Genomic DNA, 20,570 nt, shown 5'->3' with positions numbered 1-20,570 from the left:
AAATATAGCGCGTGCGCTCAACGGCTGTGGCCGTCTTCCCACGGGGGACCTTTACCTGCACTCGATGTGGCGGATTTTTTTTTAGTGCCCCTGTAGTTGCTGGTAGTCACGTGAGTTACTGAGATACTTGATAACACGCTCAGCTGCTCTTTTCCTAACCCGGTGGGTTTTTGCAGCTGTAAATAAAAACACACGCCTTAGCAAATGGGTGATTTTTCCAGTAAGTACACATATGTTTTACTGGTATTTTCTGAAAGGTGTAATCGATACGCAATTAACACTTTAAGACCAGTATGATGAGCGGGGTATTGTTTTAATGGCTGTGTCTGGGGAGTTCGGAAGCGATCATGCAACTGTTCTCGGAGAGCGTTTGTCGGAGCGCAGGACAAAATAGGTGAGAGAAAGAAGGATTTGTATTTTTCTACTACCTCTGTAATGCTGAGGTACAACACAGCTGGAAAGCTGCTTAGCAGTGCTTAAGAGAGCAGCGGATGTAAAGAATCTCTGCAGCAAAATACCACCTTATACTAATTTAAATGCAAGAGCGTAGGGGAAATCTGCGTTTATGAAACGATCGAATATCAGAAGGGGACAGACGCATATAGAAAATGTTGCAAATGTGTGTAAAGTGGATAATACCACTCAGAGGAGCAGCTTCGTTGTAACGTGGCAGGGGGTTTATGTGAAAGATTCAACAGTTTAAGAATTCCGGTTGGAAGCAACAGAATTTCTGTAATCCCTTGGCAAGAAGTTCAGTGAACAAAATCTGAGCGGCACGGTAAAAATTAACTTTCTTTTTCTGTTTTGCCAGTGGCGGCACCTGACTTGCTGGATCCCAAATCGGCCACTCAGAACTCCAAACCAAGATTATCATTTTCCACCAAGCCTACCGTGCTCTCTTCACGGGAGGAAAGTGATTCGGCTATTAATGTTATGAAATGGAAGACAGTCTCAACAATTTTTCTGGTGGTAGTCGTGTATTTAATAATTGGAGCAACAGTATTTAAAGCCCTGGAGCAGCCTCATGAGACCTCCCAGAGAGCCACCATTGTGATTCAGAAGCAGACGTTTGTATCTCAGCATTCCTGTGTGAATGCAACAGAGCTTGATGAACTGATTCAGGTAATCCACACCAAACCCTTGTCACCATGCCTTAGAGGAACAGAGTATATATGGCAGCACCGCTGCGATTAAGGGGAAAAACCTTATTAGCAAAGCTCTGTAGTGGCCGAGCGATGTAACAAGTATTAAGACCAGAAGTTAAGCAACAGCATTTTCATGCAAAGCCTCGTGGTTGAAAAGCTATTGCTATTTTTAGGTCCAGTATGCTTGGTAGACAGCCTTTTCACTGCAGCTAATTAAATGATTACTCATCAGCAATATATATAATTAATAGTTCACAAAGGAATTGATATATTGATTGTGCCTTACTAGGTCTGTCAATATTTGAAATGCCTAATTCCGAGGAAGAAAATACACCATCCATTGCCTTAAAGGACTTCTAATTTACAGTGATTGTATCAAGCTAGCTTTCCTTCCAGCTGTATGTTTCTTTTTATTGATTTTGTTTTAAGTAGAGGAAAGTACCACGGACTTGCTATTTTAATCTTAAATTTCAATTTTCTCCGCTTCTTAAAGGCACATCCACAACTGATGTACGTCGGTGTGTTCCTACTAACGTGACTTTACCCTTGCAGGTCACCTGCCTCAGAACCATAGGAAATATTTATTTGCACTAGCACAGAACTAGATCCAGAGCCTTATGAAGCCCTCTCCAACTTAAATCCCATGTTCCCATTATGAATTTCCAGTGGCACTGCAGGGAACAGCAAGGGGCTGCCAAATATTGTCAGTTCTGGGGATGAGACCGTGAAACGGGAGGCTGGAGTGAACAGCCAAGAGCTGGCAAGGATTGACCCCTTCATTAACAGTAGCCATGGGGCTGCTGGGTCTGCAGAGCCTGAGGTGGGACACCGGAGAGCAGGAGAGGGAGGCGGGCGTGCAGACCCTGGCTAGCAGGAGCTCTGGAGCGTGCCACTTGCATGGGCAGCAAAGCTTTCTGGAGGTGGTTTTCGACAGCGGATCTGGCTGGGAGTTTGGAAGCTGATTTTACCTCTCTAGACCAATCTGCCTTGAGCATCAGCATGGACACCTGGTTCTTTTGCAGTTTTAAATGCAGAGCTCTGATGGTATTTTTATGGCACACTACTTCTGAATTTTAAAGGCAAACTGGGAAAATGTCTTGTATTTTGTGATTTCTCTCCTGCCTTGTTGCTGAAATGTGTTCCAAAACTACCGCCCCTTAAATGACTGTCGGGAAGTTCCTATCTCCATGTGTCCTGGCTAGGCATGCCTGAGTTGCTGTCGATACGAATTTCGATGCAGTGTAATCACTATGTTTCAGTGGTTTTACCAGCAGAATGTGAGATAATCGTTCAGAGAAATATACACACACATTTTGATTAAAACAATCTCTTGCAGGTAGTATAAATATCCCCATATGAAATTTTTAGGTCAGATCCTGTTCTTGTGAAGATAAAAATAGAAATTTTGAAGCAATATTATCTTACATCTTCTATGAGATGGTCCTTAAGGCAAAAACTGTTGAAATTTGCTCTGGAGTACTTAGATATTTTAGCATTTATGAATCCCTACCCAGAAGCACAGATTGGTAATAAAAAAAACCTTCGTCAGCATTCAATGCCCATTTGATGTTCTGTGTAAAATAAATGACAGTTTCAGAACAATTATCAGAGCACAGATACCTGTATCAGCATTAGCACCCACCTTTGGTAGCGATCTTGGCATGATCAGAAAGACACAGGCTTGTGAAGCATGGCGGGGGGGGGGGGGCACAGGAAAAATAAATGACAGTTTCAGAACAATTATCAGAGCACAGATACCTGTATCACATTAGCACCGGGGGGGGGGGGGCGACACAGCCTCCCACAGCACGTGGATGAGAGATGGTTGTGGGAAGAGCTTGCTCTGCTTGTTGTTGGGGTAAATGGAAAACTTAATTTCTCCTTATTTTCTTCTGCTTCTCTGCGAAGAAGAACACCCCGACGCAGAGGTAGGAACATGCTGTTACGCTCCTTTTATAGGAGGAGAGCTGAGGCATAGGGAGCCTGGTCCTACAAGTGCATTTGGGTGCCTTTCTTTATGCAGAATAAGTGATAACAAATTACATCAAGTTGTTTAAGGGTCAGGAATTAAGTGACTTGCCCAAAGTAAAATAGGAAATCAGTGGTAAAGCAGAGTCTCAAATCCATTTTTCCAAGTCTAGGCTGCTACCCTGACGACAGGTAACTAAATTACTGGCGTACATTTTGTCTCTCTGGGTTTATGTTTGACTGCTATTACAATATAATGCAGTGTTTCTTCAGTTTTCGTTGGATGTCTGTATGAATAAAAATAAATAGTGCGTGTGAGGAAAAAGTAAATGATATTTAAGAATTCACTGAAAGCTATAAAACTGAAAATTAATACGTACTAGTGTAGTAAGAAGTTGGAATGATTAGTGTGTGTGAAGAAAATTACAGAGCTTACAGACTGTAATGTCTTCTTTAATCAATTTACCTTGAGTCAAACTATAATGAAATTCATTATAAACTTTTCCTTTTGAACTTAGAGTTCTGGGATTCCAGAAACTGGTTTGGCTCTGGTTTGTGCTAGTCATTGCTCAAGGTGCTTATCATGCCAGGCTTTTTCAGTCTTCACAACTTCTGATCTGCCATTTAATCCTTACTCTGAAGCAGGCTTGACTATTCCAAGACTGCTAACCAACAGTGCAATGTGCAGTGGCTTAGTCAGGTGAGCAAATTAGGGAGACTAGTTTGAGAGCACAAACTCAGCTAAAAAAATTGTACAAGTGGAATGAAAGTCCAGTTCGCTAGCACCCAGGGGCCATCTAGTTCCCATCACCTTTGCTAGAATCTTCCCTTTGCCGCAGAGCTGATTACAACACAGAGTTGTGTGCTTCTATAAATGCACACAGGATAGGGAATTTTCCCTTCCTGTCTTCTCCATCCTTATTTTATCTCACCAATCACCAAAAACCTTCCTGGCACAACAATATATACTGTTGCCAACTTTTCAGCACACACGGCTTTATTCCCTGGGTTTCGAATTCCTGAAACTATGTATTTTCACATTGACTGTGTGGCTCCTCTAGGTGTACTCAGTGAGAATTATACTTTTATAGACTTTATATATTTTATATACATGTGAAACATGGGGCGATGGAGAGCTGCTATGCAGCATAGAAAATGTGCAAAGTTAATGAAATAGAGTGCTCTGATGATGACAGCCGAGTAGCCTCTGCTGCCTCAGAAAAATGAGCTGGGTTCTCCTCATAACTTTTCAGCCCAGTCCAGCAGCATTGTTCGTGTGTTGACAAGGAGGTGGTCTTCATGACTTTCTCCGTCTCTGACTTCCATGGTCCAGTGTTGCAAATATCTTTCAGTCTAAACCACTTCAGTTACGTGTTGCCTCACTATAATAAAATATATCTGCAATGAACAACAGCAGTGTATGACCCTGAGACCTGCTTCCAGGCACATCATTTTTCTGATATTTCGTGAGCACTTCTATTTAGTACCATACTTAAAATGTGCAAAAGTCACGCAGACCATAGCTGTACACCCAAGAGGCCATTTTTTCCAGGCAATTTCAACTCCTTTTGCTGTAGCCTGAAGCCGGTATTAACAGCAATAGTAAGTGGATCACTGCGTGCTGTACACGACAGTGCTGAGGTGGGCAGTGCACAGCAGTCAGTGGTGGTATATCTAAATCTACAACTAAAGAAATATCCCAGGAGGGAAGCTTGTGAACGTACAAGGACTACCTTGGTGAGTCTAATCGGGACACAACAGGCCAGGAAGCTGTGCGTGGTCTGATGTTAAACTTCAGTTTTTAAAGTTTCAGTGGGAAGGTCTTGAAAGTATCTCGGTTACTAACAGGTGAGAAAGCATTGGTTTGGTGAAGGTTGTATAGAATATCTAATACATTACAAAGCTGTAGAAAGGGATGTGGCCAGACACTTTGCTACTATTCCTTCTTTTGGAAGAAGAAGAAGAACTCTTGACAATTCGTCATGGATGGTGTTTTGGTTTCTTTGTCCATGCCTGCTCTCAACTTGGCCCTGCCATGCAATGCAAAGCAACTGCCAGGTGACAGAATAAAAGAGTAAATGTAGTTCAGACTGTGTGACTTTTATGTATATGTGACAAAATATATAACCCTGATCTTCATTTACACCAGGGATTTTTTACATCTCGCACGGAACAGGTTTTTTCCCCACCACTGAGCTTTTTGTGGGCAAAAGCTGATAGAAACCTGGGAGTAATCCAGCTATACACACGCAAATAACAATAAGCATTAAAGAATGAAAAAAATTCTCTAATTAGAGAACTTGTATCTCTAATTATTTCAATCTAGTTCTAGTTCTCTTTTAGTGTGTTGACTGTTCCCTATAGTAAGCTTGCCGCTAAACATTTCAAAATGTTGGAGACAGTTTCCAAACTCAGATGCACAAAACGTATTGCCAAGTACCTAGAAAAATCTGCTGTATTTATGCACCTGTGCATAGTAGCAAATGTAAAGAGATCTTAGGTTACATTGCTGATGTTCAGGTTGCATGCATGTCCTCCTGCAGTGCTGCGCAGCCATCAAATACATGCATATACCTTTATGACATCTCTTGGGGTTAAGAGTTCGCCTCTGGGGACAGGTGAGCCTGACTGAATATGATATCCAACAACTTTGCAAAATTGTCATTATTGTGGTTTCATACACCTCATTCCTCTATAGGGGGGGAAATTAATTTGCTTTCCACCCCCCAGAACTCATGTTGTTCCTAGGAGATAAGGATGTGACCAGTATTGCGCATTGTGGGATGTCTTGGCAATGAGAGACAAATATTTGTCCCCCTGCCAAAGAGAAAGCTGATTAAAAAAAAGAGAAGAGCTTTTTATGTAAATATCACCTAATTATGTATTGCTCAGCAGTTACTGTTTTAGTGTTGACCTTTATAAACCAAAATGGAAAAAAAATTCCTTTTAATCCCCAAGCATCAAGTTGTTTAATGTATCATTTTTGCATACAAAAATTGGAGATAAGAGACATTTCAGTTATATTATTTTAAATATCTACAGTGTCCCAGCAAACTGGTGTGAATTATTTTAGTTATCTTAGTGAGTTAATTCCGAAACTTAACAAAGAGTTTTCAAGTAAAGGTACACTGAAACTTAAGTTAATAACAGAACATACCTCATTTCTGGTTCCTCTAGCAGAAACATCCTTCAAATATATTTATTCTGAAAACCCTAACAAGTGGAAAAAATAGTATCACACTAAACAGAACAATCTTTTAATGTGTTCCAAGTGGTAATTTTTTTCTTATAAAGCCTTCATTTCGAAATCTGAACAAGTTTTCAGGGTGCTGCACCAAGCTGTCTCAGTGATAAAGGACTCTTGTAGAGTTTTAAGTCCAGCCACTTTCAGGGTATGTGGATTCTTCTGAAAACTGAATGCCCACAAAAATGTGCTTGCATTTAAAACAAAAAAAAAAGAATTAATGAACCACCAGGATTAGCTGAATTGACCTTGATCCCACAAGTTGATCTCCCTGGGTTCTGTGTGGGCTTGTGGTTAACATGAGGAGAACAGCTCTCCGTGCTGGGGACCACAGTCATGTCCCATGGCTGTTTTCATCTTACATTTGCATCAGCTGCATTCTCCCTTTTCTTTCCATTCATCTCTTAGACTGTGAATGAGACCAAAATGTGTTTTCTTTTTATCTCCCTTGAGGAAAAATGTGGTTTTTTCTTTATCTCTCTTGAGGAAAGCCTGACACAGTGATGAATGACATGGGAGCAGTGTTTCTTTCATCAAACTGGCATCACCAGAATGTCATCATGGCTTCTTATGTGATTAATTTCTTGTAAAAATATTTTACTTGAAAGTATGTGTTTTCTGTGGCTTCATTCTTACAGTACATTAAGTTACACCCCAACCAGTAGCTGATTTTGTGTCTTTTTCATAGCGTTTTTTACAACTTGCATTGTAGCCCCAAGAAACTAATTTTGCTGCATCCTCAGGAATATGTTGTTTTATTTCAGCCAGATAAGCTCTTTGAGCTGCAACCTCTCTGATTATGTAGAAAACTGTTAAAATAAAGAAGTGTAAATCCTTCTTTCTCTCCCAGAGATTAGAAGGTATTTGAGCTTGCTCTATCATTTCTGGAGATAATGAATCACAGAGATGCAAAGATCTTGTTTTCAGACAAATCTGAAATATATTTAGACAAATATAAAATTTATTAGCTAAGCCTATTAAGCTTGAATCAAATTTTATTCATTCATTGAATCACAACATTTATAGACATTCTCAGTCCGATAAGCTCTATCTCACGGGTTCTCTAAAGCAGGAACTTTTTGAGGGAGTTTGAATGTACCAGTTTAAACCCTAAATATTCTTAGTCTCTCCCTTTTGCAATTCCTTCCATCCTCTCCAAAGGGAAGAAGGAACCATCCCATGTCTGGATCCTAACCTGGAAGCAGCAGGTGTTTATGCTTTGTAAATCTTGAAGCCTTGAAAAGATTCATAGACCAGCATAAAAGAAATTGTTGCTGCAGCATATATTATTTATTTATCTGGGGATCCAAAATACCATTGCATCAGTTTTTTAATGTACTGTCTGCATGTCAGACATGAAGCTTGTGACAAATTGCAAATAGCAGTAGCAGAGCTGCCTGTTGGTGTTTTCAAAGCAACATGAAATGAATGACTTTTAAAGTAGTTAAAACATGAAGCGCAGGAACTGTAGTTTGTCTTGTTACCTTCTGCATATGTCTGTCCTTAGTAAGGTGTCTGCCCGTCAAAGCACTCGAGCTTATGTATTCTTAACTTTAAATATACAGGTAGTCCTAACTGGTACAGTAAGGTCCTGTTTCTCTTTTCCTCTCGCTGAGTCTGTAAGTCTAGTTTTCACTCCAGTATTTCCTTTCTGCTTCACTCTTGTCAGAAATAAATGTTCAGATGCTATTGTCTTCTTCCACAGTAAAGCCCCCCAAATTCTACCTGTATCCCCAGATCAGAGGGATATTTTTTTAAATAAAAGATCTCTGTGAAAGGCCTTCGATCATAACCTTACCCAGACCTGCCCTCCACACAGATACCCACCTGCTGTGGTCGAGTCTGGATGGGCTGCAGAAGCCCCTGGGTTGCATGCACTCCTCGCTTAGGGTTGCTCTGGTTCCTGCTGTCCTCTTACAGCCAGATCCCCTCTTCTGGCTCTGCACTTAGCTCCTGGAGGGAGGCAATTTTTTGCCAAACTTTCTGTTGCCTGGGAGCGTTTGCTTCAGTGACGGGACAACTCCCTTTTCTGTAGTTATTTTCTACATGGCGGTTAAACCAAAAGGAATTTTTTCAAGCACACAGTCTTTATCCTTCACGAGCATAAGAGCAATACAGATTTTTGGGAGAATAATAAATAGATTCTAACTGCCCTTGTCACTTCTTTGTTCAAGCAGGTTGGTTTCTAACTTTTTTTGCTGCTTCTGGTGTTGGGGGTCTTAAAGGATACATTTACTTCAGATAAACAGTTTTACAGGACCTAGAACCTAGCTAGCTTGAATGCATCTGAACGGCAGCTTTTATCTTAGAAAGGGTGGCAGATATGACTCATTAGTAAGTCAGTTTTGCTGAGCAGCTGTCTGCATAATTCTTCCAGTCTTTAATCTCAAGAAGCAAAGAAAAGTCCTCTTCCCTGAACGTATAGGTATACACACACATATATATATGTATGCACACACATAAAATTTACATACGTAGTCTGTTTGTAATGCATATTTAGAAATAGAAATGTATTTCAATATGTTTCTACATGTTTTTAGTTCAAGTAGATTGTGAACATAGGGTGACAAGAGTTCTTCAATTCTTCAACGTGTTGGGTACTAGTCTCCAGTGCAGATTACAGTCATATGTTGTGCAAACTAAAAAGAAAAACATGGAGTCACAGAATTATAATACAAACATCATTGCAATCTCTTTCAACAGCAAGGCTCAAAAGCATGTGCTTTTGGAGGCTGGAGAGTTGTTTGCCAAGTGTTAAAAGCATCCTAGTGTGCCTCTGAACAAAGAACTAGGATTTCCATTCTTTGTAAACCAAAGCTGAAATAAAAACGCAGGACTCATGCAGTAGCTGGGCCATATGAGATTTATCATTATACTGGAGAGTGAGAGATTGCTCTTGTCAAATGGCAGCAGGACAGTGAAGGAGGAAATCCAGGCTGAGAAATGAGTTTCCAGAAACTTTGAGGCATATCTGACTTTTTGACATTGCTTGTTAAATGATTGCCAGGAAGCACGAGCTAGGTCCTGACAAGCTGGGTAACGAAAGACTGCACGCTCGTATTTTATCAGAAGCATAATTTAAGGTGCTTCTATTTTAATCTTTGGATAGAAAAGCTGAGAGTAATGAAGTGTTGTGTTACATCATTTCATAAAAGTAAAGTGACTGGAAGATGGTACAAAAGCACGTATTAAGAGCCTGGTGTGGAACAAGGAGGTGACTATTAGGACGACTGGCTTGGCACATACTCATTTCTGCCTGATCCCTGTATGAGACAGTGGTAGACTACCAGAGGCTAGCCTTCTCAGTTTATAACCTCTCTGTATTGCCCCTGTGGACCCCTGCTTACTGAATGTAGCTCTGCTGCCAACAGGCTGGCTTTTGTCCGTCACCTCCATTGACTCCTTGCAGGGTCAGAGGACCAGAGGTTGAAATCCCTGACCTAGGAGAATTGTCTTCTGTTTTCACAGAATGACTGTGCTGTTTGAAAGGCTGTTTTATCTCTTGTTTTGACAGAAAAAAGTCACAAAATTCTGTGTCTTAATCTGCAAAGGTAGCTCAGCGTGGCCTCTATGGACAGATATCTGTATGAATGCAGGGATGTGAGAATACAAAACTGAGCAATGTATTTAGCAGAAAGTGTTTCTAAATTATATAGGAAATGAAAAGCTGACGTTCAATTAAAATGAGATTTTATATTATCACTCTCCTTTTCCCAGTGTTCTGATTTAAAGCAAAAAAGTACAGCCTGAATGCACTGCTTATGTGTCAATGGAGCTCGGGTCCTGTTTTTGAAAGTAAGGCAGGTCATGCCTGGCCTATCCACTCTGGGCTCAGGCGTCTCTGCCTCTTTTCTCTGGTGCTCCATTAAAGCTTATTCCCAAAGATGGGTGTAAAGCCAGGTAGCTTGCATGTAGTACAAGTTAGGACTTGCACTTACTTAGACACAACTCATGCCTGTCCTAAGGTACAGTACAGAGCTAGCCTAAGAATCCACGTAACTTAAAAAATGGGAATTAAGTTCCTAAAATTTTTAGATATTTGAAAATTTTATCTCAGTTCTTTTTAAAAAAACCCACATTTTCACCATTATAAAGAAAGACAATTAAAGAAGAGCAAATGGTGAAAAACCTATTACTTTTACTCTAGCCATATAATATTATTCTTACAATCATTGCACACAGAGGCCTTGATTGGGTGCCATGTGCTGGGTGACCCCTCCTCTGCTCAGTCCTCAGTCATCTCATCTTAAAGAACTAGTTGACAAATGCTCTGGAAGAAGGTAAGGCAAGTGAAATAATCTACATAGTTTAAGAATTGAAACTGTCCAATCCCTATTCTAATGCTGACTGGTTCTGTAGTACTGAAGTGAAACTGGTTTTTAAGTCAGAATTTAGTTTGTATATGGAATAAAAATAAGAAAAACTAGAAAAATTGCCACTGAGGTGGTCAGTAAACTTTAATACTGTAATTTTTTGAAAGTCAAGAAATTCCCATGTTAAGATCACACAAAGTGTTTACAAGCTGCAACATGTAATAAATGTACAGATTATATAGAGTTTTCATGATTCTAACTGTTTCGAGACTCAAAATGCACAGAGTTACTATCACTATTGTATAAGTTAGGGTAAGCTGAAGGGCTCAGGTGACAGAAGTTATGAAGGAAGGAAAGAATGACTGTGACAAATGAAGTGGTTGTGCTTGCTCTAGTAGTAAGGCATCAGTCAAGAAAAAAGGCTGAAGACCAAGAATAAAGTGGCAGAGAAAATGGAATCTATCACCACTGACAATGAATAGCATGCTTTTTGAACACTGAGGGTGAGATCCTGGCCCTTAGTGAAGTTAGTGGAAACCTGCTGCGTGAGCCCGGGTTTTTATTCCGGGCTAAGGAAATGCCAATATCCAATATTCCAGGTAAGTTTGTGCAGTGGACATAGTCAGAAAGAAGATGCTACCCTGAAATTAGTACCCTGAAAGGTACATATGTTAGGAGTTATGCTATATATTATTTTCTTTTAAAATTATGCTTGGGAATAGTCTTAGATGAGGATCTGCTCATAGGCACTGACCAAACTAAGAAGAAAAGACGTCCTCTGATCCAAAGAACTGAAAATGCAGTTACCCCTCCCGAAAAATCTGCAGGCAGCATTCGAAGACTTTATGAGATAGTAGTATTGATCTCAGTAAAGCAGCAACCTTACCTAACTGTCATCTTTGTTAGTAAGGAAGACTCTTACAGAAGACTGAAGGAATATCATGCAGCAGCTTTGTTAGTGTTTAAGGCTGGCTCCTCCCAAACATGGGAACAGTGCAGGAGAAAGCATAATAGCGTGTGTTTGGAAACTTTATAACCCAGTGATGAAGAAGGCATCATCTGGCCCTTTATGACTAAAACTGTGTTTAAAACAATCGATAAGGTAAATCAGTAAAGGTACAAAGAAAGTCAATGAGAAATACTGGCAATAAAAAATTACTACTTATATACAATATTCAACAGATTTATTTAAATAGCTAAATATATTATTTAATAAGAAAGAGACTTTAATTCGGAAAAAAGAGGCGGCTGATGGGTCTATAAGATCATTAATTTCTTGAAGGAGACAAATAAGAAATTGCTATTCAAGTGTTTCTCATAACATAAGAACTTACAAAATTACTTTGAAGCACATAAAAATCTCAAAAGGGAAATGCTTTTTAAACGATCCACAAGTAAATTGCAGAACTTACTGCCACAGAATGACTTGGCTCCCAAAATACAAGTGAGCTCCAAAAGTAGTTAGATAAATTCATGGTAAAATGATCCACCCAAACCTATCTGAACACCATGATGCAGATGCAGCCTCCCACTCAGAAAGTCCCTAAAACTGTGCTTAGTTAGAAGCTAGGAGGTTGTATGAAGAGAAAGCATCACTTGCCTGCTTGCCCTGATTCTTTTCCTAATTAGCAGTTGGCAAAAATCAGAGACATAGTAATAGCAGCTAATTGTCTTTTGTTGCCATCTGTTGTGTTTTGTTAAGTCTGACCCAACAGAGTAGTTTTGGGTTAAGTTGGTATCTTTTTTCCTGGAAGTCTGTAAGTACAGTATAGTGCAATTAAGAAATACATAGCTGTAATGGATCTTCGAGCATTTTAGATTGGCACACCTTTCACATAAAAGACGTTGAGGTAGTACGGCTTCGCAAATGTGTAGTGATGACATAAAGCTCTGAAAACATTTTACATCTGGATCTGTATAAAACTTGGTCTTGCCAGACCGCCTGAGCAGGTGCATTGCTCTGGGTAGTGCGTTCATCCAGTATAATAAACTGTAATAAAACATGAACGGCCCCATAAAATTATATTGATCCAGTGCTTTACCATATGATGTCCTCACTGGAGAGCATGTTCCCATTTGCAGGTACAAGGACTTGTGGTGAAAGTTCTTAGTCCACTGAAATGAAACTACTCAAAATGTATTCAGTAGGCTTTATAATGCAGCACACCGGGGTTTATAAGTCAAAGGAATATCTGTATTGCGTAAATTATAAAATCAATACAAGGGATGGTTTCCACATGCTGTTTAGTCTGTATGTCCCTTCCTACAGTAATGTAAACACCTGTCAGCATCCGTGCTGCTGTATTTACTATTGCCAAGCTGTATGTGATGTACAAACGTAGAAGAAGCTTCATTCTTCCAACGCAAAGGAAAATTAAACTCTCTTCCCCTTCCCTTTCCCCATCCTTTCTCCTTCCTCAGTAGGACTGAAAATTCCACATCTTTGATGTCTGCCTTTCTGGTGTTTTAAAAAAAAAGTTAAAATGAAAAGAGTTGAAGGTAGAGAAGATAACAGTGTAAAGTCTATGTAAAGATACCCCAGCTGGCCTTCTGTTGACAACCCTGGATGTTGAAAATGGCGTAGGTGTGGCAGCAAGATCCCTGTGGCTGTGGAGATGCAGCTGTGGACTTTAAAATGGCTACTTTGTGCATCTGAGCTTTGAAAATGGTAAACTGGAAATGGTGGATTGAAGTTGAGATCCCGTCATGAAATATCGATGGCCTGGTTAATGCAGTGGTGGCATTTTGTCATTTCTGTCCAGATCAACTGACTTCCATGGGCACTGTTTAGAAACAAAGATGTTTTCATTTGCAAATCATCAATGTATTTTGGGATTGAAAAAATTATTGCTACTGCACAACACCGTTCCTCTGCAACAGTCTGCCCACACGGAAAACCATTCTGGTCTGCCCTATTGCTGAATATCTTTATGTGCATAATCATCGTTGGCCAACTCGCCAAGCAGAACCCACACGGAAAACCATTCTGGTCTGCCCTGTTGCTGAATATCTTTATGTGCATAATCATGGTTGGCCAACTTGCCAAGCAGAAACTATTAGTTAAAATGTTCATTTTAGCTTTGCAGTATTGCTTCCTCTGTTGTTCTTTTGTTAAACACCAATTATTATTCTAAGGATCATGATTATGAAATAAGTCCTGTTTTAAAGTTTCGGAATGAAATGATAACTTACATTCCTTAAAATATTTATTGCAAGTTTAAAAATATTTTTTCTTGATGTGTACTGTTTAACTCAAATACTGGTATATATCTGCAATAGAGATATAACTAAACAGGAATACTTTTTGTGATAAGAATTTACAGTAGGTGACTGCTGAAATAGGAAATGTTTCATATTTCTTGAGACTATGAAAATGTCACTAGTGGCAAGCTTGTTCATTTTAGCTGCTAGAACTGAATTTTTCAAGAACGACACTTATGAAGTATATAGTTGTATGAACTTAGAGGTACACGTTTGAAATTGGACTCTGAATTTTTTATTAATATAGTGAAAGTTTTATAACCGTAAGTGTAATTGTTAATCATTAATTATTGAATTATCTGTTCTACAAAAGTGTTTTAATTAATTGGAGTTCATTTGATCCAAAACAATGCATGGGCATTTTTTCTTGGCGTTTTAAAATGACTGTGTTTTAAGAAGTACATTTGCTTGCCTAACTCAATAGAGGAATATTTTGGGAAACTCTCATTGTAAATCTTTATCTAATGCATATTTTTCTTCACCAAATAGTTGCAGCAGTAAAAATAATTGTGTTTGCCATCTAGCTAAGGTGATGCTCTTACTGATATTGTGGATTTTGCATTCTCCTTAGTGGTCTGGAGTTCACAGCTCGGCTGCGTGCTGAAGTGCTTGGGGTGTCTGCTGAAGATTAAATTGTAGCCTGACTGAATGATAAAACTTGAGCAGAGCAACGCTGATCCTTTTCCGGTTTATTGCTTGGATGAAATAAGTGATTTAATCAATATACTGTGTATTGTATGTTAATACCATTGTTTCATGAATATTGACAAAAATCTTTTTAAACTTGCAGCAAGTAGTGGCAGCAATAAATGCAGGAATCATACCTTTAGGAAACACAACTACTCAGATCAGTCACTGGGACTTGGGAAGTTCCTTCTTCTTTGCTGGCACTGTTATTACCACCATAGGTAGGACACAGCTTATTATCTTTTCATAGTAAATGAGCTGAAACTCTTTTGATTTCCAGTGTGTACATATATTTGTTAATGGTAAATCTTCCAAATCTTCTGGTTTAAAGTAGAGAGTTACTTTTTAGCTGCAGGGGCAGAAATTATAGCTGTCTGTAAGGATCCCTAGCTGAGTAAATGATTCTTCTGTAGAAGAAAAATGTTGCTGTATATTTCTGCGAGGTGACTAGAAGAGGTTGTGGAAACATTTTCTGGGGGGAATCTGGTCAACTGTGTAATCACAAGTGTTAAATAGGGCATGATTTAAAGCACATGTGCATTAAACCTTGACTGAGATGTATGGAATTTCAAGTCTGTGTAATCCCATTCTGCATTGTTGTTTTCTCTAAATTCTGAAAAAGATGAGAACATGGAAAAGATTCACTTCAGCTTAATTTAATCAGTCATGAGTGTTGTATTGACAGGCAGATTTACATTCAAAGGCTTGCTTTGAGGTTTCTGTTGCATTCAGAGAAGTCCAAAGCTGTAGGGTGATTTATCCGTGCTCACAAGCCCAGGGAGTTTTCTGGATCCTTTCTGCATTTGAGAGCCACGGTCCCTCTGAGCAGGTGTGAATAGGAGCAGCGTTTGATTTTTCAGTTTCTTCCCTTTGACTACAATATAGCGCACATGGTATACAGTTCAAAGATGTAGGGTAGCTCACAGATCATAGAAGGGGCATCCACAAAGGTGGCTGGAAATTTGAAGAAGCAATCAAATGAGAAAAATTTAAGACCTACATTATGAGAGTAATGTATATGGAATTGTAGCACTGTTACAATAATTATCTCTACGTAATATTTATAAGCATATTGTGATGGAAGGGGATGTTCTTTCAAGTGTTACATGTACCTTTGTTCCTTCTTTATGTAGAAGTGCATGAGTACTATATTTTTTGTGTGTTTGAGTACTTACATGTCTATATAGAAGTCTTATGTTTATGTGTAATATTTTTTCACATCTAGAATAACTGAAACACAGGTTTAGTGAAAACAGAGTGAAACTTTTACCACCCCGAGGTTCGTAACAAACAATGATTTTATAGTAGTAGGTCCACAAGGTAGTAAAAAAACAAGTATTGAAAATTGTAATTTTCACAGATTATAATCACGAAAAGCAAGAACCTTGAAAGGATAGCTTTATGATCAGTCTTATGTTATCCTCTTCTGACAGCACAAAACTTTATGTTGTAAGTAAGTATCCATGGTCCTGTAGAAAGTGCTTACTCTTTGTTTCAGTTCCAAATGAGGATAAAAGTTAATGTATGAAAAATCTTCAAGGAATTAAATGATTCAAAAATTATTTTAAAGCAGTGGAACATTTTGTTTCACTATTTTGTTTCTAAGTAAAACTAAGGCTTTTCTAAATAAAAATGTTTCCTGATTTAATTTATTGACCTGATTCAACTGAAAAATGTGTGAGTCCTGCTTAGAGGAGAGAGAGGGATCTGCAAAAGCATCCAGGCCACAGATCCGCTGTCCCCAAGAGGCAAGATAACCCAATAGGAAATACATTTGAAAATTAATATTTCAGGTGATTTCTGCAAACCAGAGTCGTCAGAATCAGGTCAGAGTAGGCAACTGTAAATATTTATTTCAGGTTTTGTGATAGAAAACTGAGAAAATCTAGGGGAAAAAAACTTCCGTAAAATATTTTGGCTTTGGACTAACTGTGTTTTTCATCAGAGACCCTTTCTGATGGGAAGCTCCCAGTCAGTTGCAGTTTTGAGCTTTGTTTCTTAGGACCTGAGGACAGCATGCCTACATGAAAGCCATAGTGTGGTTGGCATTGTCTTACTGCTACGAACCATCTTCCCGATGGTTCACAGGGCTTGCAGTGTGACAGCAGGCGGAGCTGTCATGAAAAGCCCTTGGAATTGTGACTTTCCTGGTAAAATGGTGACAAGCATAAAAGTTGGGTGTTCTTTCCCTTATTTTTTATATTATTACGTGCCATCAAGTGATTTTGTGTTCAGAGCAGTATCTTTTCATATAAAAATAACCTTTTGAAAATGAAGGCATTCCTTCCAATTAGGGGGCATATGGTTATCATGTAACTTGATATTTTAATTTCTCAAGCGGAGAAAATGCGGTTTATGAGCATCTCCAGAGAGTTGCCATAGGTTTCAGCCAAACACTACAGATATTCTCTATAGACAAAGAGAGGACCTTATAAATTCATAAAACAACTTTACAGAAATAATTTGTAAAAGTGATTTTATGAATATGAATAACATTTATAAATATTATGTCCTCTAGACTGTATACCTTAGACTGTATTCTTATACCTTAAGAAGTACTTGAATAGAAGAAAAAAAGATTACTACCATTTAGAGAAAATGATAGCTTCCCAGTGTTGCAGCAGATTCTCTAACTTTCCAAACCTCTTATTACTATAATTTTACCTTATCATTTAGCCCACACTCCTCCTGGTGATATCTCGGAATCTAAGAAATTCAAATGGAACCAAGAGTTTATTTATGGATAGTGTTTCCCAAACCTTTCTTTAATGACAGTAGCACTTGGATCCCACAAGTATTCGGTTCCTGGGGAGAGGGGATAATAAATAAAGCCTTTAGCACTTCCCTAAGCAATGTTATTGGTTTACAGTTACTGTTATTATTGTATCACAGTAGTGATGAACATTTAAGTGAAAAATATTGACCGTGTATTTTGGTGGCTATTGGCAGCAGTCCAGAACTATCTGTAGTTTCTTACTCTTCTGGGTTTCCTGTGGGCTGCTGAAAGGCTCTGTGATGGGGATGTGCAAATCTATTGAGCTTCAAAGCCAGGTAACAGAAGCAGAGGTAACACTAGAGAAAGCATGGCGTGATGTTTATTTAACAGGTTTTTTAATTCTCTTACAATCCTTCATGTTATCCAATAAATGCCACAGTGCATATTATAAAATTAATAAACTCAGTTTTAATAGAACATAATCTGTCAAACTGCTACTAGATCTTTCCTAAGAAGTGGATTTAGTTGAGAGGTCAGGGTCAAACAATTTCACAAGACTTTATTTACAAAAGATCCTTTGTAGCTTTTTTTTCCATGTCTGAGTAGGTTGGTTTTGGCTTTGCATTTACTAATGTGCAACAGCATAAAACTTGTTTCAGGAAGGGACCTCACTGGTTATAGGTTTGGCTTGCATAGTTAGGTGTTCTCGCTTGTGGATATGTTTCTAGAACAAATACGCCTCATCTCAACAAAGAAATGTGAAACTACGTGATTACCCTGTGCGTATGGAGCAGTTTCAGACAGTCCCTAAGAGGGAAAAGGGTAACGATGAAATAGGAATGCAAAAGTTGTCTATGAAAAATATTGTTGCATTGTTCCCTGGGATACTGTGCATGCTGCAAAGCACAAAAGATAGATAGATACTCTATTTTTCTACCTGAAAATGTCATTATCCAGTCAGTCCTGTTCTAAGACCACATGTCCAAAGAAAAGGAAGAAGAAAGTTGAGAAGAAAAGCAAGAAAAAATGGTAACTCAATCATAAAGCTGGAGATAGTGCTGAGGAAGAGGAGAAAATAATCTTTATGTCACCTATTTTTATTCCGAGAGCTCATTGTTGGCGCTGTGCATGTTTTTTATCCTCTAGATCATTTCCTTCAATAGGTAGCTTAACTCAGAAATGGGCATACAGACACAACCTGTGCACACCCCGCTTCCCCCCAAACAACTTATATTTTAGGGCCCGAGAAAGTTTTATATTGGCAGCAGGGTAGGAAAGGAGACCTCTCTTACTGCAAGCTTGAGACCTGTGTCTAGAAATACGAAAAAACAAAGTAGACATGCCAAGGCCTTGAGCTTAGCAGTTGTTTTCCCAAATGACTGCCGTCTCAGCACATAAAAAATGTAGTGTCAACTGTAATATCAGAAACCGTATCATGAAAGCCTCTACTAGACTCCTATGGATCTTCATCTAAAATAGCTGTATTATTTCTGCTGTTATTCCAGCCAGTCTGTAATGACTTTTTCAAGCACTGCAAGTAGACATATAGTGGAAAGGGCACTTACTCAGACTCCTGGAAGATGGAATATCTTGAATAGCAGTTGTGAGCATGTCGGGAGTGCCAGCAACCTGACTGGTAGCTGTGGTTTGCCAGAGCGCATTCTTTCAAACAGAGCCAGGTCTACACGGGAGTGAGCTCCCAGAGCTCCGTTAATACCTTAGCGCTCAAGGATACTTTGCAGCCATACTGATGTCCGAATCCAATAGTTGCTAATAACTGCGTCTACAAATCTAAAAAGGAAGAACACATAATTTCTTTTTGTCCTTTTCCACTTTTTTTCACCAGCCCTTGATTTTTGAACCCGAACTTCTCATATGCACTGGAAACTGAACCTCTTGAGAAGTTCACTCATGACTCAAGTCTTTAACTTAGCTTCATGCAGCTAGCTATGGTAATACGGTTATGTTTTTTGGGTCCAAAAGCCTAGCAACTGTTATTAAAGGGTGCAAAGCAATGTGAATCTTTTTTTAAAGAAGAAACAAATTGTAAATATTTATGTTTTAGGGAACAGTTGTGAATAGCAAGCAGCTAAGATTCTGAAAAAAATATTAATATTTTTTGACTAGAAATCTGAACTTGATTTGTCACTTTTAGAGTTGCAATTAGTTATATACCTTCAAATGCAATTTCACTGTAAGGAATATTTCTTTCTGCCATTTTCCCACTGCCTGAACACAAGCTTTTCTTGTGAAGGCAGGGTATTTTAAAAAGTCTTATTACATTGCTTATTGATTTGAAACAATAATAAAATCCTGCTGCTAAGTCTGTCCCTTCTGGCACCATTTCACTGCATTTTTGAAATACAAAGTACCAGAATAATGTGTTAATAACTAAAATATACAAAATATGTTTGATGTTATAAAAAGACAAATATTGTTGATAATCAAATGTGTTACCTATTATGTCAAATAATCATAAAGATACAAAATTGCAAATGACGTTGAAAAATTTGTTCCCTTAGTTCAGAAAAGTAAGAAGCATCACATACTTATGTTAGAACGGTTTTCTTTTTTTGTTTGTTTGTGCCACCAAAGAAACAGAGCTATCGAGGATGAGCATAAAAATTTCATTTGAAAAGTTTACTCCAATTTGCTTATCAGAATATAAATGCTGGGATTTCTGTTTGTGTATTTGAAAGGGAAGAGAGAAGAAGCAAGCAAAAAAGAGTGAAGTGCAAATGCTGAGGTGATTGAGGAGGGGGTTGGTGAAAAACTCCTAAAAGTAAAAAACATAAAATACATTTGCCTGAAAAATATTCCGATATGTGATTTTCTCCATCATATCAGTACTCAAATCTGCATTTGGGACTATGACTTAAATGAACTTGACTACACGGTGGACATTGGAGTGTATGGCTTCTGAGGACCTGTTTCTTTCAAGGCTCCTCAACTTGAAATAATCTTCTTTGGGTCCCTTTCCAAAGCAACAGGTAAAGTTTCATTAAGGCAAGGTCATGGATCTTATCCTCCACTAGTAGCCTGGATGCATGTGTCCAGATTTCATATAGCTTCTAGCAGGGGTATGTGTGTGGCAAAGCTGAGTATAACCAGTTGATAAGACGAGCTGCAGAGCAATGCAGAAAAAAAGCGATTAAGATTTATGGTCTGTGAAAATGTGGTAGCGAGAGACGTGCTAAAGAGGTTGCTGGGGAATGAGGTGGAAATGCTCCTTCTAT

At 38.7% G+C, this 20,570-nt stretch overlaps 1 protein-coding gene across 1 annotated transcript in view; it reads left to right on the top strand.

Moving 5' to 3' along the window:
* The first annotated feature begins 204 nt into the window (after window positions 1-204).
* KCNK2 (potassium two pore domain channel subfamily K member 2) overlaps window positions 205-20,570 on the top strand; it is a 77,782-nt gene continuing 57,416 nt past the window's right edge. Inside the window, exons 1-3 of the mRNA XM_009279622.1 lie at window positions 205-220; window positions 812-1,122; window positions 14,722-14,839. Of these exons, the coding sequence (XP_009277897.1) occupies window positions 205-220; window positions 812-1,122; window positions 14,722-14,839 (445 nt within the window). The remainder of the gene's footprint in view (window positions 221-811; window positions 1,123-14,721; window positions 14,840-20,570) is intronic.

The sequence above is a fragment of the Aptenodytes forsteri genome, unplaced genomic scaffold (genome assembly GCF_000699145.1).
Source record: "Aptenodytes forsteri isolate BGI_AS27 unplaced genomic scaffold, ASM69914v1 Scaffold195, whole genome shotgun sequence".
NCBI classification, from domain to species: domain Eukaryota; kingdom Metazoa; phylum Chordata; class Aves; order Sphenisciformes; family Spheniscidae; genus Aptenodytes; species Aptenodytes forsteri.
Note: the sequence above shows the minus strand (reverse complement) of the source record. Positions and strands in the feature narration are given on the sequence as shown.